The 15,779-nt window shown below is 36.6% G+C and overlaps 1 protein-coding gene across 2 annotated transcripts in view; it reads left to right on the top strand.

Moving 5' to 3' along the window:
* The window catches only part of ZNF407 (zinc finger protein 407), a 340,268-nt gene that overhangs the window by 124,015 nt on the left and 200,474 nt on the right, over positions 1–15,779 (top strand). For both annotated transcript variants that reach the window (XM_064705737.1, XM_064705739.1), the window contains exon 4: positions 8,972–9,046. In XM_064705737.1, coding sequence (XP_064561807.1) covers positions 8,972–9,046 — 75 coding nt within the window. The remainder of the gene's footprint in view (positions 1–8,971; positions 9,047–15,779) is intronic.

Raw genomic sequence — 15,779 nt, 5'->3', positions numbered from 1 at the left:
GTTGAAGTCTCAGGAATAAACAAATCAACCAGCACTTGCTTTTCTATGTCAGGCAAAGACCTAGGGCAACATTCTCACTACTCTCACAGATCAAGCAGACTGCAGAGTCTTCGCTCCAGCCACCATCTATCACCAGCAGCGTTTCAAATTGTGGGGAAATTGTCAATAAAAATTGTGTGTGTCTTCTGATTGTGTATGACTTCTGAGCAGTTCAGTCATCAGATAGTGACCAATTTATTCATCTCATTTCTTTCTTGGTACCTCTCAACTTTGCAAAAGACCACAGGCACTGTAGCTGCAGAATTGACTGAGTTATATATGTGGCACTGCTACTGCAGGCCCTACGTGTTTTCTAGTCGACAAATCAACTGTCTTTAGATTTGTTTAGATTTCCTTTAAAGACAGGCAACAGTAGATTCTTTTGATGAGGAGAATTTCATTCTCAAGATAGCTCTTCCTCTAGAAGCTCTGCATAAACCTGGTAATTCAGCCTGTTGTGTGATTTCTGAGCCATCAGGAAGAAGCTACATCAAAAGTGACTTTTTATTTAGGAATAGCAAGTCATTAAAATAAATTTATTTCACTCTATAAATTCTAATTTTAAGTAGAAAGTCATTGGAACATCCTTATTTTGAGATAGTCTTATAGTCTGTTTCTTGCACTTTCAAAAGGCTCAGACTTTGCTGGTTGGGATCACTAGGAAGCTCTTTACAAACTGTCTGCAGAAAGTCCAGTATTTCAAAACTCTTCTCAGGGCACCTAGAGATGTGATTCACCTGACCCACCCAAAAGATTGAATCAACTTTGGACAATTTCTGCCTTCAAATATTAGCTTGTTTATCCTGCTGTTGCTTTCCAGATGCTAAATGATGATATGCAGAACTGATGCCTACTGCATCAAATTCCTTATCTGAAGTCCTGAGCATGCTAGGAAATGGACTCAGTCATGAGCAGGAAGACAAGCCAGTACCTGAAGAAAGTGGAAAGACTGAATAAGGGAGGAATCAGTTATGAGAATGTTGGAAATACAAGTCATGAAAAAAGAAAAGACATAAGCCATGTCTTGGTGGAAAGATTGCTAACACTATTCTGGATCACAATGCTTACAGATGTAAGCGTTCATTTATGTTTAAAGCATTTCTGCAGCTTCATGTAGCATGGCAAGTGTTTTTTCTCATGATGTCCTGGGTTTGGATGTGTGTACTAATCTCTCTTTAATGTAAGGCACTTCCAACACCAAACCTAGGATTGCATTTCAGACTTTAGGAAAAGAGGTTCTGCATTGTAGTAGACTTGAGAGGTTGATAGCAGTGCTAGAGAAAGCACATTGTGATTCTGTCTTTTTCTTTTTTTTTTTTTTTGTTTTTTTTTTAGTACTTTGTGCAGCTGTTAGATTACCAAACACCTGTTAGAGGTGACAGTTACAGATGCTCAATAACCAATGAAAATTAATAGAACATGTGATTCTTTTAGCTTAGAAGTGATTTGGTAAGATGTGTTTAGAAATCTAATTACGTACTGCTGCTGTTTACCATTATCATTTAACATTCATTAACTTCTCTGAATATTGAAGCAAACATTTCTTGTAGTGGTACTAATTTTCTCATATATTTGTAAGGTGATTTTCTGACAGAGGGAACACCTGACTTTAACGGTTTTGCCACAGTTTAGCTATTTTAAGTTTACTCTTCAAGCAAATAAAAGCAGAATGTAATTTGTTTACTTACAGTTGACACTTGTTATTATGTCTTCAAATATAAAAGTTCACAGTTCCACTCTTAAATTTCTACTCACTTTTATGTTAATTATAATTTTCACTGGCTGGACATGGCTTATTCCTGCAGCTGTCATTGAAGAGTACTTTTTGTATTTAAAATAAAACACTTCTACACAATACCTTCAAACCTAAAAAGTTCAGAATGGATCTGAGCTAACTTGCAGGAAACCTTTTTGATTTCAGTTACAAAATAAGTAACTTAAGGTGAGGCACACAGGTAAGTGAGCTCCCTCATGGGGGAGGAAATTATATAAATACTGCCTGTGAATTCCTTTTTTTTGCCACAGTAACAGACTAAATTTCTGTCCTGGATGGTTTATTTTATAACATAAGTCTCTTAAAAGTGGAATAGTGAGAAAACTCAACAACTTCTGATGACAAGACAAGCTTGAGTGGAACAGTAGAGGATGTTTTCTCTTTTATTTAGTTTGCTCATCTTTGTACCCAGATCTCTTCTGCTTGAATATGTGCGAGGAGATAATTGTGCCAGTTGCTACTACTTTATGGCCATGGGGCTAATAATTCTTTGCCATCTTGAGAATAGCAGATTGGTGGCAGAGAGCAACAAGAATATGTTGAGGGATGTCTCTCTCTTCTGGTTGATAGATGCAGGAATATGCAGGAGCAACACAGTTGATTGATTGATTGATAGTGCGCAACTCATCCATAATGATCTGTCTGATATAGCAGTAAATTATTCTTGAGATTGATGCAGGTCATTGAACAGCACATTGACAATCCTGTTGTCTGTCATCCTGTTCAAAGCAAGGCAGGAACAGTAGCTGCTGTGATACTCAGGTCTACCATGGGTGCTAGCTGTGTGCAGGTGTTCTGATAATACAAGTTGTTGTCTTTATTTTTTGGGCAGCTTGGCTTCATTGCTAGGTTGTTACAAGTAACAGTAAAAAGAGATGAGGTATTTTTAAAAGAAAAGATTGTACTCACTGCATGGGTGATTTCATAGTAATATAAAAAACATTTGAAAATGTTGGGTTTTAAACTTCAGTAGCAAAACTTCTCCATGGAAAATAAGCTAATAATTAAGAAACATACCTGGTTGTTGCATGGAAAATTTTAAGTCCTCCCTCCAAATCCAAACAACACCCTAAAACCCACACAAAATTGAAGCAGAAAGGCTGATTGATAGATCTCAGAAATTCCAAAGTTATGTTGGTCTTTAGGTTCTATGAACTGCCATGATATCTTCCCATGGTAATCTGGGTTCTTGTCTTGTTAGTGAGGGCAAGGTTGTCTTCATTTTCCTCTTTTGGTTTCTCTTTTCAAGAGAAAAAGTTTGAATTTTCCATTCTTCCAGGTTACACACACCTGAAGATGTGGATAGATGGATGGATATGTGTTGCTTCCCAGTTTAATTACTGGCACTGGTGAGGGTGGAGCATAGAGCAGCCATATCCTGCTTTGACACATGGGGTCAGCAGGGAGTAGAAGGCAGCGTGTCACTGCACTCTCAGCGCCGCACACTGCGCGATGGCTTGTTAACCTTTTAGAACGTTATTGATTTTTATTTTTTTTTTAGCTTACAAAGAATAACCATCTCCTTTATTTGGAAGTAATAAGACCTCCTTTATTTGGCTAGTAAATGAGTCTGGAGAGAGCCCCATCTTTCCTGTGCAGGGTTCTAGGACTTGACGTCCTGTCATAGAGGGCATGAAGTTTTTCAGATATGTGGATGTTTTCTACATTAGACTTCGGCCTGCCAGATATTTACTTGAACCTGACATCTTATCACAAAGGGCATGAAGCCTTTCAGACTGCAGGATATCTTCCACACCAGACTCTGCCCTGCCAGATACTTTCTTTTAAATTGAGTCCCTTGCGCGCAGTCATGCAAGAGAGTTATCAGAGCCCCAGTCTGGACCCTTCAGAATCAGCAAACATCCAAAAATGATGGACTTTAAGAAATTCTCAGGAATTTAGACCTTTGATGCATGGAAAGAAAAGCTTACTTGTTCATAGAAAACCATTGCTTTCTGTACAGTTCTGCATCTGCCTCTGTGCTCTTATTCCTGAAGTTAACCTGCTGAATAAATCCTGGTGGAGACATAAGATTTGGGTGGCAACTTTTTAGTATAATTTGGAGAATTTGAAAACTTGAAATTTTTTACTTCAGGTACTCTGTTTAAGTACTATTTGACTAAGTGCTGATTTGAATATGAGAAGTTCTACTTTTAGGAGTAGAATATGCACAACTGAAGTGCATGCAGTAATCTGTAATTGTATATAGAAGTTTTATTGAACATTCTGAAATGCATGCACGTCCTGGTATCTCTTGAAAAACTGAACTGTTTTTCTCTCCTACTGGTTGATACACCTGTTGGCATGGCTCCATGTGAACCACACATTCAACTACAATTAGGGTTTCCAGTGTTTTTTGAGACACAGTAAGAACAAGAACGCTTCATTAAGGTGGTAAGAACCATAGAGTCCACATTGTTGTTTACTTACCTGAACATATCCCAGTCCCCCTTCTTGGCATCATCTGTGAAGCTTACCTTGATTTCCTGGTTTCTTGCCTCGATTTCTTGGTTTCTTGCCTCATACAAGGACAGAAATTCAACATGGATCATAGAAAACAAAACCTGGTGTGAACAAAATAATATATTATTTCATTGTATTCTGTGATCATGTATAAAAGTTTGAGATCCTATTTCTTATTATTCCTTGATGCTGTCAGATCGCCCAGACGATTCATCCAAAATGATACAACATTCTATCCTTTCTATATGCCTGAAATTTATGCTAAAACAAAGCACTAAGTTCTTGGATTTGTTTATGTGTTTGATTTTGGTTATTTTAAAGGCTCTCAAGAAGCTTTTTAAAACATCCTATGTACTTGGGTTATGCACTACCTTACCTGTATTCTCAGAGTTAAATTTGTTTGTAAAGAGGTTTTGGACAGTTTAAAGGAGATGTAAAGGATATTGAGAATATGAATAAAGGCTAGATATTCATTGTTATTCTCCTGGACTTTTCTGCTGTCATTGAACATTGTTGTCTCTAAGATAAATTCTCCAAGAGCAATTGCAGAGAGCAATGTATCCACTAAGAAGTGATTTAAAATTGCTCTTCAGCTGCTCGATACCTTGTTTGTGGAGTCCCACAAAAATAAATTCCCGTGCTGGCCCTCCTCAACAGTTATGTGCAGTCAGAAGATGACTGCTCTGTCACCATGGCTTCGAGTGGCTTTCTGGTCGAGGTAACGTGTAGCTCCTTCCTAGGTCAAGGCACTTGATAAACACGCAGGCAATAACAGGTTTTGTGGCCTTATGGCCCAGAGTGCTTGTTTTGGTTTGTGTGTGTGTGTTGTGTGTTTGGTTCTGGGTGGGTTTTTTTAGGCTTTTCACTAACCCAGTGATGTACTTATTCAAAGGGAAAGAGCTATTATGGATTCAAAGCATAATAAAACTTAGAATCTTTTTCCTCTCAAAGCAAGATAATTCACAGAGAACAGTTTTCTCCCCACAGAGAAAATAGAAAACAGACAATACATGACAGATTATTCCTATTCCTTGTGTACTGTGATGATAAACATTGTACATGCTGAAAAATTTGTATTACACTAGAATAAAATGTGGAAGTAAAGATTGTCCAATATTTTTCTTTATTCCCAGAGATAGAAGTCCCTTTGTTTCTTTTGTACTTTAAAATGTGCTGTTATCTGAAGACAAATCTATAGAGGCTCCTAAATCAGTTACAGACATTCTGAGGGAGTCCAAATACTGTTTGAGGATTGCCATGGAATATGAACGGTCACGTTCCTACAAACCACAACTCTTCTAAAAGGAAACCAGAATCTTCTGCGAACTTATTTTGGGAAAGGTGCTCATATGATTTAAAGTAATTTTTATTTATAGTTTGTGTGCAAAAAATTGTCTATAGGGAATGAGGATGCTATCCTAAAGCTCTGTGTAATTTTTCAATTGGTCTTTAATTTATCCTGTAGTTTCAACATAGAGTGTCTGCCTGAGGATTTTGCTGGTTTTGAAGCCAGAGTAGTTGAATATCACAAAAAAGTTAACCCAGCACAATGCTACTGCCAGGAAAAGGAATCCTGCCTACTCACCTTGTTCCACTTTCAGAGGAGGCTTCTCGTAGTCTTCCTACCAAATGAAAGGAACTCCCAGTGACCATGACATGGATGTATAGGCTGGACATCTCTGCCTGCTGAGACCTGACCCACAGGGGAGCAGCTGGGCTGGGACTTCTTGTCTTCATGTGGGTAGAGGATGAATTTGTCCAGATTAGAGTTTGTAAAAGTGGTTCCAGGCCTCTAGTACGGCCTGGTTTGCACATATTTGAAACAGTAGAGTTGGTTTGATGATAGACTTTTTCTACTCCCTTTTGATGCGCTTCTGAAACTAGTTAGTTTTTAGCATTTGAATGTTTATACTTTCACTAGAAATATAAACAAGAAATGAGAAGTTTGGTGAAGCCTGAATTGATGCTTTTCAATTGCTAATGGAAAGATTCCTTTTGATTTGAAGATACATCAGTGCAATATATCTTGAAAGCATTCACTCAGTGAGTACTTTTAGGTGCCAGTCAGACTTCTCTAAAGATTATTTTAAAAGGCCAAGGCTAAGTCATGTCTATTCCAGCAGTAGCTTGGGAGTAACTGATTTACCTCAGCAGAGGTAAATAGCATAGATAAACCCATTATTTTTTTTACTACTAAACCATTAATTACATCGAAACCTAGCGTTACTGAATGTATGGAAAACATTTTTGTGTTTCTTTTGTAAAGCCAGCAAACACTGCTACCACCTCTCTGAAAATCGCCTGCAGGATTTAGTAAACAAAACCAAATACTTTTTACTTGTTTCTCTTTGTGGTTTTGTTTGTTTGTTTGTTTGTTTTAATGGGTGGTCCTCAAACTCAGCATCTAAACAAGGTTGTTTAGACTTTGCCTCTTGTTTTAATAATGCCTGTCTCTGTTGGTATTTTTTTTTAAATCTTGTTCTCAATTTCTTATGAAAATAGAAATTTTATTTTTAAGGTCTGTTTCTCTAAGGTGGGGAGCTGCTCTGAGCTTTGCAGTGTGCTCCAGACTTGCACTGAGGCTTTTGGCACTCCTCAAGTCTGAAGCCTTCGAGCCTTACATGAAAAGCTTAAAATGTTAGCAGTTTCTGAAACCCAAACTGAGTCAGGGTTCATTTTATTTGTGCTGTGTAACGGCAGTAAAATGGTTGCTAGAACATAGATGCAACAGAGAAGAGGCAGAATGTAAGATTAACTGCTTCATATTATTACCAAGACCTTTGTCTTTGATTTTGCAGAAAGGTATGTCTGTCTGTACCCCCTGCAGTTGTGTGGTAGATGAAATGGTGAGCCTTTGTTTGGCACCTTTAACTAAATAGGCTCAGAAACCAAAAAGTGCTTCCCTGCAAATATTGTGTAGCTGGTTGGCATCTTTATATTCCATGCAAATAGCAAAATATCCCTTTACCTCTCTGATTGCGCATTGCCCTTTCACAGTAATTTCACTGAGTTTATTTTTCTTTTAGAAAGGGGGAAAATGGAAGTTTGGAACAGGAAATGCAGGTATTACTAAATGAAAATATGTTTGGTACCTTCCACAACTTGGTGGAAATAGTATTTTTGTTGAAAAGCAAAGGCAGTACATTTTGTATGCCTTATGCTTTTTTTGGAATACATTTTTTTATTTTGTTACAATGATTTTCCCTATGTACGGTAATTTTGATGACACTTGCATAGTAATGATGGTAATGGTGTAATAGATTATTCACAGTTGTAATGGTTATGATGCCATAGTAATAAGTTGGGTAGGGAAAAGTATTTAGGATACTTTTTAAATGTATTTTTGTAAAAAATAAGGAAATTTATATCATTTAAATAAGGCAGTATTATATTCCTACACCTTAAGGGATGCACAAGAGAGATTCTCTGTAATAATGTGCAAATGCCCAAAGAAGATCAGACACAGAAAAGCTAAATTTACATAATTGTAAAGGAAAAGTACTGTGTCTTTGCTTTTGTAGCTCTTATACCCCATAGTGCTGGTGTTTTACAGTCCTTCCATTGTCCATTACTGCAAACACGTCCAGATGAATTCAGCGTTTAATGTTAAAAATCTTATAACATGCCAGTTTGATTTGTAGCCCTTCATATCATGGAATGCTAATTAAAATCATATTTTTGCATATGTCATGCCTTTCATGTACATATGCAAATAGAGTCTATTGCCTTTCAGCTATTAGTAATTAACTTTATGAAGGACAGCTGTAATACATAATTAACAAAAATGTTTGCAAGCCCTCTTCACACTGAAAGTTGCAGCAGTAAAATTTTTGCTTATCGAGAAAACCATTTTAGTTTAAAGCTTCAGTCTGATATCTAAATTGTTTGAAGCAGTCACATGACATAATTAAATTGATGTTATGGTCTTATCAGCAGAAGAATAGTACTTGATAGGCTTCTATCTGTTTCATTACGTATGTCACCAAAATTAAAGTAAATTATCTGTTTGGTTTGGTAGAAACATGATGCCAGGTAGTATGTGTTTTGTTGCTGCTGTTGGTGCTTTGAAGAATGTCTTGCCAGTTTGAACAATATTCCTGCTGATAGTGTATTCATGAACATGTGCTTCACGTTTTTCATGCTTTTTTTTCACAAGGCTATAAAATAACTAAGGCTATTAATTTGTTTCTGTGTGTATCTCTTTAAATAATTAATAATACAATGAAGTTTGACCAGGCATAAGCAGTGATTAAAGCATCTTATCTTGCTGGTTTTTTATGTTTCTCATGAAAAACAATGGAACTACCTGTATGAAGAAGGGTTGCAGGATGGGTCCATAAGGCTTAAATAAATTCAAAGGTGTAACTAAAACTGTATTACTTTATAACATCAGACAATGTTCTTCAGGTAAAATAGCCTATATTATCAGTATAATGTGTGAAATGTTCTAATTTTCAAAGGGAAGCAGAAACAGGTTTTCCTTTCTTTGACCAGTGGTGTATGGTTGGGACTTGTAAGAGAAAAGCAAAGGGATTGCAAAATGAGGGAAATCTGTTGTTACAGAATGGACTCCCCAATCTAAGTCACATCCTAGCAGAGGAGGGATTTTTTTTTAGGTCTGCCTTTAATGAAATGTGTTCAAGTGCATGCTCAAAAAAAAAAAAAGATCTTTCTCATTTGCTCTTTGTTTGACAGGGTGGCGTTTGTGATGAAGAAGCATTTGAATACTCATTTGCTGGGCAAACACGGAGTTGGCACCCCTAAAGAAAGGTAAACTGCTTTAAAATTCTTTTCCATTGTATCTTATACAGTATGTGGAGATCTTTTCTAGAATATTTATCTTGCCCACAATGAAGCCATCTGGATTTTTTCCTCAACTCCAAGAGAGATCAGCATCTTTAAGTGCTCTTATGTTGTGTGGTGCTTATGACATGTCTGTAGAGAGAAATTCCAAGTAAGAGGTGTGGAATTTGCAGCTTTTGAGGCTTTTTTTGATAGGTAATGTTATTTTCTTTAAACTTTCATAGTTGGAAATGTGCCTCTCAGTGCAAAATCAAATGTTTGGGGTTTTTTGGTTTTCCTTTCCTTTTTTGTTCTGTTCTTCCTGGCCTTGATGCTCATAGGTTTATAAAATTACTTTCAAAGAGGTCATAGCCATAGAGAAATCAAAAAGAAAGTTTCCTCAAGTGTTCTTGGGCAGGAAGGGAGATTTGGCATTTTCACTATTTTTAAAATTAATTAATTTATTTTTTCAATCTGTACACAGCTACTTACTCTCCAACTTTGTTTGCAAGCAGGTTATTTTTTTATATGTTTTAAAATATAACTGTGTTTTACAAACTCAATGGCACTGTGTTTGCAGATAAACAGATTTTGCTTGAGATTTATTTGGCACATTGTGGCTTAGCTATTGCTATTTCACTGAATCTTTGGGCCAACTAGAAAATTGATGTGTTTTGGATAGCCAAAAGATCTCATATTCTCTTTCAGCCTGGGTAGATGGAGGTGTTCATTGCTGGATACTTGATACTGTTTCAAGTATTACTGCCTTGTAACTCATTCTTTGGGGGTAGGCTTTCATAAATAAAGTGTATTTTCTGGTTTTGATATGAAAAAAGAGGAAAATAAGTTACGGGAGCTGTAGGAGAGCGCAGAAAAGCTCTTTCTGAGCCATGTTCATTTCTTGTTAAAGACAGTGGAAATTGTGGTCAATTAGACCCATTCCTCACAAGTTTGTCATGCTTTAATCATGGAGGGACCTAAGAGGAGGGTTTTTAATTAACACCCCATATATGTTTTAGTTTGACTTAGCACTGATTTAGGTAGTGCTTTTATTTTTAAGATTTTCTCTACAAAGGTCTTGACCAGAATTTCCCTACCATGTGATTATTCAAGAGTTTTGAGATATTCTATTTAATCTAAAATACACAGCGATGCATTGAAAAAACAGCTACAGTTTCATCAAAGCAGATATAATAAAGTTTATTTTGGTTATCTCTTGTCCAAGCACAACAATTAGAAAAAGTGTTTTGTCTCTGGTCGCTTATTTTATAACTGGAAGTATTCAATACCAATATATTCTTTTACAAGGGGATACTTACTGTACACTCACCATAAATACAACATAGAGATAACTTGCATCACCCTAGTGAATATGTGCACAATGAAGGATACATACAATATATTTATCTTAGCTTGAGAGGTATATCTTTAGTGATGATCATCTTGAAATGAATTCCTAAACAAGTAGGATGCTCTAAAGTAAATCAGTTGTTGCTGGCTTTTCTTTGAGTGTTTTGTTCTGAAGGCCTCTCAGCTGTGGCCGTTTTCCCCATTTCTTCCTGTATTCCTTCAGGGCTGTCTGGCTGGCTGGCCAGCGTGGCATGAGGAGGAGGAGGAGGAAGGTGGCAGGTTTACAGGCTCTGGCTGCCCAAGGAGCAGAGGAGCCCTGCTGAGGCCTGCAGCCTCCCTGCCCTGCCTACTGGCATGGCTGGGCAGGCTTTGCCTCCAGCACAGGCAGGTGGAATTGGAAATTACTTCATGCCCTCTTCTTCTGCAATTTCTTCATCCATCTTTGGAGTATTTCTTTTCCACAATACCTTTTCAGGTGGCACTTCAGCTTAATGTAGAGCAGCATCAAACAGTAGTGGCAGAGCTACAACAACAATATAAATTTCTAGTAGCGGTCCCTCACTGGGGATGGGGGATGTTTAAGTCACGTGAACTAGTGCAGTAAATACCAAACCATTGTTGCTTTCCTTTCCACCTTTCCTCTTCTATTATGAGAAAGTTTGATGCCTGTTAATGGCTTTAGGAACCAAAGAAATCCTTCTTCTGCATGTTAAGCCATCACTCTGGGCATAAACATATTACAAATTAAGTTACGTAGTTTTCTTACCTATGTAAAACATTAATGCCTTGATTATAATTTTGCAAGCTTGCTATTTTTTAATTTCTCTAGGACAATATAATCAGTTTATTCTTTATGTTTTGAATTTGATTCTGCCCTCTGATACATTGCATATTATAGCAAATACTAATAGGAGCTAGCTAAATAGGCTGTGACAATTAAATTAATAATGCATTTTATTTGCAAGTGTTTAGTCTTCATGGTTTGACTGATATATGCAAAGATGGTAATTTATTAAAAGTAAATTCATGTAATTGTACTACAGAATTTGATGGACCAAAAAAAGTTGTCAGCATGACTATCATCAAAAACAGAAAATTGAAAAGAAGTTCAAAAGGGTGCTTGAAAAAAACCGTTATAACCCATACACCCCAAGAAATTGAGGCCCTTTATACAAACTTCTTAGAATCAAATTGCTAGTGGTAGGCACAGAGATAGTTTTGAAAGGGAGAGGAAAAATACACGTACAATTTAGTAAGGAGTACTTAACTTATGCACCTTGCTCTCTGTAGCTTTCCATCACTATTGGGTTTTTTTATGCACAAGAAGGAGGAGTTATGGAGGCTGTGGAGGTGTTTGCATGGGCAGATACAGAAAACGAGTGTAACTCATAATGAAATTGCTGCTGAAACATCTTTTGTTTGGGTTATTTTCTTTTTTAAAAGACAGAATTGATTTAAGGGGAAAATACTGTGCAGCTGAAAATCACATAAGTTTTTAAAAAATAAACTTGTAGTAAAATGTCTGCACATTTCAGACACAAAACCCCCTACTGCCTAGTCCATTATGATCATTACAATTTAATAGCTAACTCAAAAGTGGAATGTTTTAACAGGAAAAAAAATTCCTCTAAGGTATATTTTCTTGTTATTGGAACTGTGATACTGATTTATTGTCAACTTGAATGTGTCTCAAAACTGGCATGTTATCTGCTAAGTCCAAGGCCAGTACATATTTGGTACTTCAGTGTCAGTAATCTTCATGGGACCTATAACTATATCTTATTGGCAGGATAAATCTTTGGCTACACCTTTATTGTGTCTGGTAGACATTGTGGTTGGGGACAAGGTGAGTGCATCGGTGATGTTAGTGGTGCCAAGTTCTAATTTCTGTTACGTCATTACTGTACTTGTAAATTGTGTCAGAACACAGAACAAAGAGATGTTTCACTATTAAGATATACACATACGCGCACATGAAAATATGAGCAAGAAAATAAAAATAAATTCACTAAGTCATTCCTCAGTGAGAATAAATTCTGCCACTGTTAAGTACAACTCTGGATTTAGATTTTTTTTAATGAAAAATACACATAAATACTCTTTAAAGATTTTTTAGAGACACCATTAGTACGGTAAAATATACATTTTTTAGTTTATGATACTTTCTTGACTAGAGTTCTATCTGATATATCTGTTTAAAAAATTATTTTACAAAGAAAAAGCCATAGAAAAACCTTTTTAGTTGCTTAATTACCTCATCTTCCTTATGAATTTTAAATTATGAGTTGCCTCTGAAATAACTTTACATATGAGTAATCCCATTGAATAAAATAGAATCATTCATATATGAATGAATAAAGTTACTGGTAGCAAAAACAGTCACTGAATTGGAGTATCTATTATAAAACAATTCCTGTAAAGGTCATTAAAGTATATATTTGATTTTGGAAGGTTCTGGTATTTTTCATGTGCTTTAAGAATGGGATCATTGTTACAGTGCTAGCAACATCATATGAAGATCATATGATTTTGAAATTATCTTGATTGATTGAAAAAACTGTGTAGTGATTTCGACTTGAGAGCAAGAGCTATAGGTAAATACCTACTACTGTGCAATAGCAACTAAGTATATTTGAGATGCTTTGTCAAATAATTTTGGAATATAACATACTTCTAAAATTTGTGTATTTTTTGCACTTTGAAGTAAAAAGAGGAAGTTCCTAGGTTGCCAGTTGTTTCATGTGCTTGCATAAGCCCATCTGAATTTTTGAATATTAAATTTTACTAATATGTAAATATCATGAAATAGACAAGACTGTAGGTATATCAGTGGAAGGGATTGTTGAGGTCTGAAAGAAAAGTAGCCAGGAAAAATGAACTCAGGGTTGATGTTCTGTATATTTTTGAGAAAACTGTTCTTGTAATCAGCTGCTGTGTCCCAATATTTCCATTTTGAATGTAAAACTAGAAGTGTATCAAGTCCATCAGTACAACCCTCTTTTATTTGAATGAACTGTTAATTCTTCTTTTGAAACATTTTTCTTTCTTTGAGTAGAGAAATTTGTGATAGTAACTATTTGATATGCCTGTTTTGGGCAATGCTACCCCTGCAAAGTAAAAAGATCCAGTTTGATGTTAAAGGTAATTTTGGGTAAACAAGTGGCAAAAGTCACAAAGTGATCTGCCATACATCCATATGAAGGGAAGTTGTTCCAGTCATACATCCCAGCTTTCTGCTTCCACTGCATAAGTCAACTGTGCAGGCCAAGAGGGTAAGGGTTAGTATGCAATCATTTTGTAATAAAATAACCGGCTCGTGTTCTGAAGGAATGAGTTCTGCATGTGGCTGTCTCACAGAAGGGTTTCCAGTTAGAAGCACTGGCAGTACACATGGATCCACTGGACAAGAGGCTACCTGTGATACCAGAGAGGTGGTTTACTGAGTCTTGCCTGTTAGCTTTGTCATCACCTTTTACTGCTTCTTGCAAATGAGTTGGAGTTTTCAACTGAAACCCAACTACTAAGATTAACTGGATAGGAATGGAAAGCTTTATTTAATTGATTATTTCCTGCATTTTGCTTTAAAAGGGTCTTGGACAGTTGCATAATCATACTTTGGAAAAGTGCTAAGGAAAGAAATGTAGCTTTTTCTTGAAACAGTTACTGTTTGGAAGTTTATGATGAGAGGATGTGTGTGTGTGAAGGACTCAAGCAGTGTTTGGGGAGCTGAAGTTTTGACTGAGATGCGTGCTCAGCTTTCCATGTTTTGGAGGCTTATCTGACCTTTGGAAGCAGTATTTCTCTTTGGGGTTCAGCTCTTGTCTTGTGCTATACTATGTCAGAGTGTGGAACAGGTTCCATAGGTACAGGCTCTGCAATCAATTGCTGCCTGAGTGTTTTTCTCTGTCTGTGGCTGACCAAGGAACATAAGGAAGCCACCTGTGATTCCTCAGGTGCTGGAAGTAGAAGATGTGCTGAAAATTCATAGCTTTGCTCATGGCTTGTTGTCTGTACACACATGTGCATTTGCTTTGCTACAAAGAAATGAAGACTAGGCAGACATTTATACTTTGGAAGACTGCTATCAAAAAGACAAGTGATGACTTCAGCATCTTTTCTGAAAGAAAAATAACAAGTGAAGGACTGTAAAAGAATTAAGTTATTTTGCTACTTCTCATTATTTGTTCTTCTTATCAAATCCTGGCAATATTAGAGTTTAGTTCAGAAGGAAGGACAAACTGAAGTAAGTTTATTTTAATTGCTAGGTATGTGAGATGATTTGGAAATTTCTGTAGTCAGCAACAGTCTTCCTGTTGTGAAGACTTAGCTGCTATGGTTAGAAAATAGAGGGAGAACCGAGTGGGATTCATGCTGCTCACAGTGAGCACCTTTGGCTAATTTTAAGCATCTTAACAAGATATAAATGATGATCTCATAAACAATCAAGTACTGTCTAGAGCATAGGTTATTATTTCCATTAGGAAGAGTATGCTAACATTGTTGGTGAGTCTGTGGAAAACAGTGTGGGTAGCTGCTGAAAGCACCACCTTTATTTCCCAATGGTTTGTTTCCCACGAAAAAACAGTTCCTTGTTGCATGCCATCAGCCAAAACTTTGTAAGCTGCAAACTGATCTCTCCTCTGATGCAGTCAGCTGAAAGTAAATTGTTCCAGTTGCGTGTCCCAGCTTGCTGCTTCCACTGTGTAAGGCAACTGTGTAGGTCAAGAGGGTAAGGATTAGGATGGCAATATATCTCTAGATCCCTTTTTACCTGCATGGGACTGGTAGCAAGGGACCTCTCCAGACAACTCTGAAGTCTGTGTTACACTTTGAGGGTGGTACGTTGTGACATTTATAGATGGGAAATGTTCCATGTCTTGGGTGGTACCCAATTATATAGACTTTGATCAATCTATATAATACAACACAAATATTTATTGAGAATACTAAAAAGGAAATGGAAACATAATCTCTTGACCATACTGCAATGAAATATTTTCCATACATTCTGAAGAATGAAGATGAGTATTTTGTAAACCTTGGAAGTAAAAACAGAAGTTCTGTGGCAAATGCTGTATTTGACTGATGGTAGAAGCTTTCTTCCTACTTTTTAGCCACACACTTCGTAATTCTTGCATCAAGTTATGACACCATCAGAACTACTTTTCTGCAGCCAAAACAGCTGTGTAATTATTAAATATGAATGTGTTTATCCAGGTTTACTTAAGTTTCAGCACCTCAAGGTGGAAAGAAAATGCTGGAGAGACATGTTCTGGAGTGAACAGTTCCATGAATGCAATTCTAAATTCACCTCCTCAGTGCTATAACATTTAAAAAAAAAGTTGACTGAGACTTAAGTGGTAGAAACATG

This window comes from Zonotrichia leucophrys, chromosome 2 (assembly GCF_028769735.1).
Source record: "Zonotrichia leucophrys gambelii isolate GWCS_2022_RI chromosome 2, RI_Zleu_2.0, whole genome shotgun sequence".
In the NCBI taxonomy this organism is placed as follows: domain Eukaryota; kingdom Metazoa; phylum Chordata; class Aves; order Passeriformes; family Passerellidae; genus Zonotrichia; species Zonotrichia leucophrys.
This window is presented reverse-complemented; position numbering and strand designations above follow the sequence as displayed.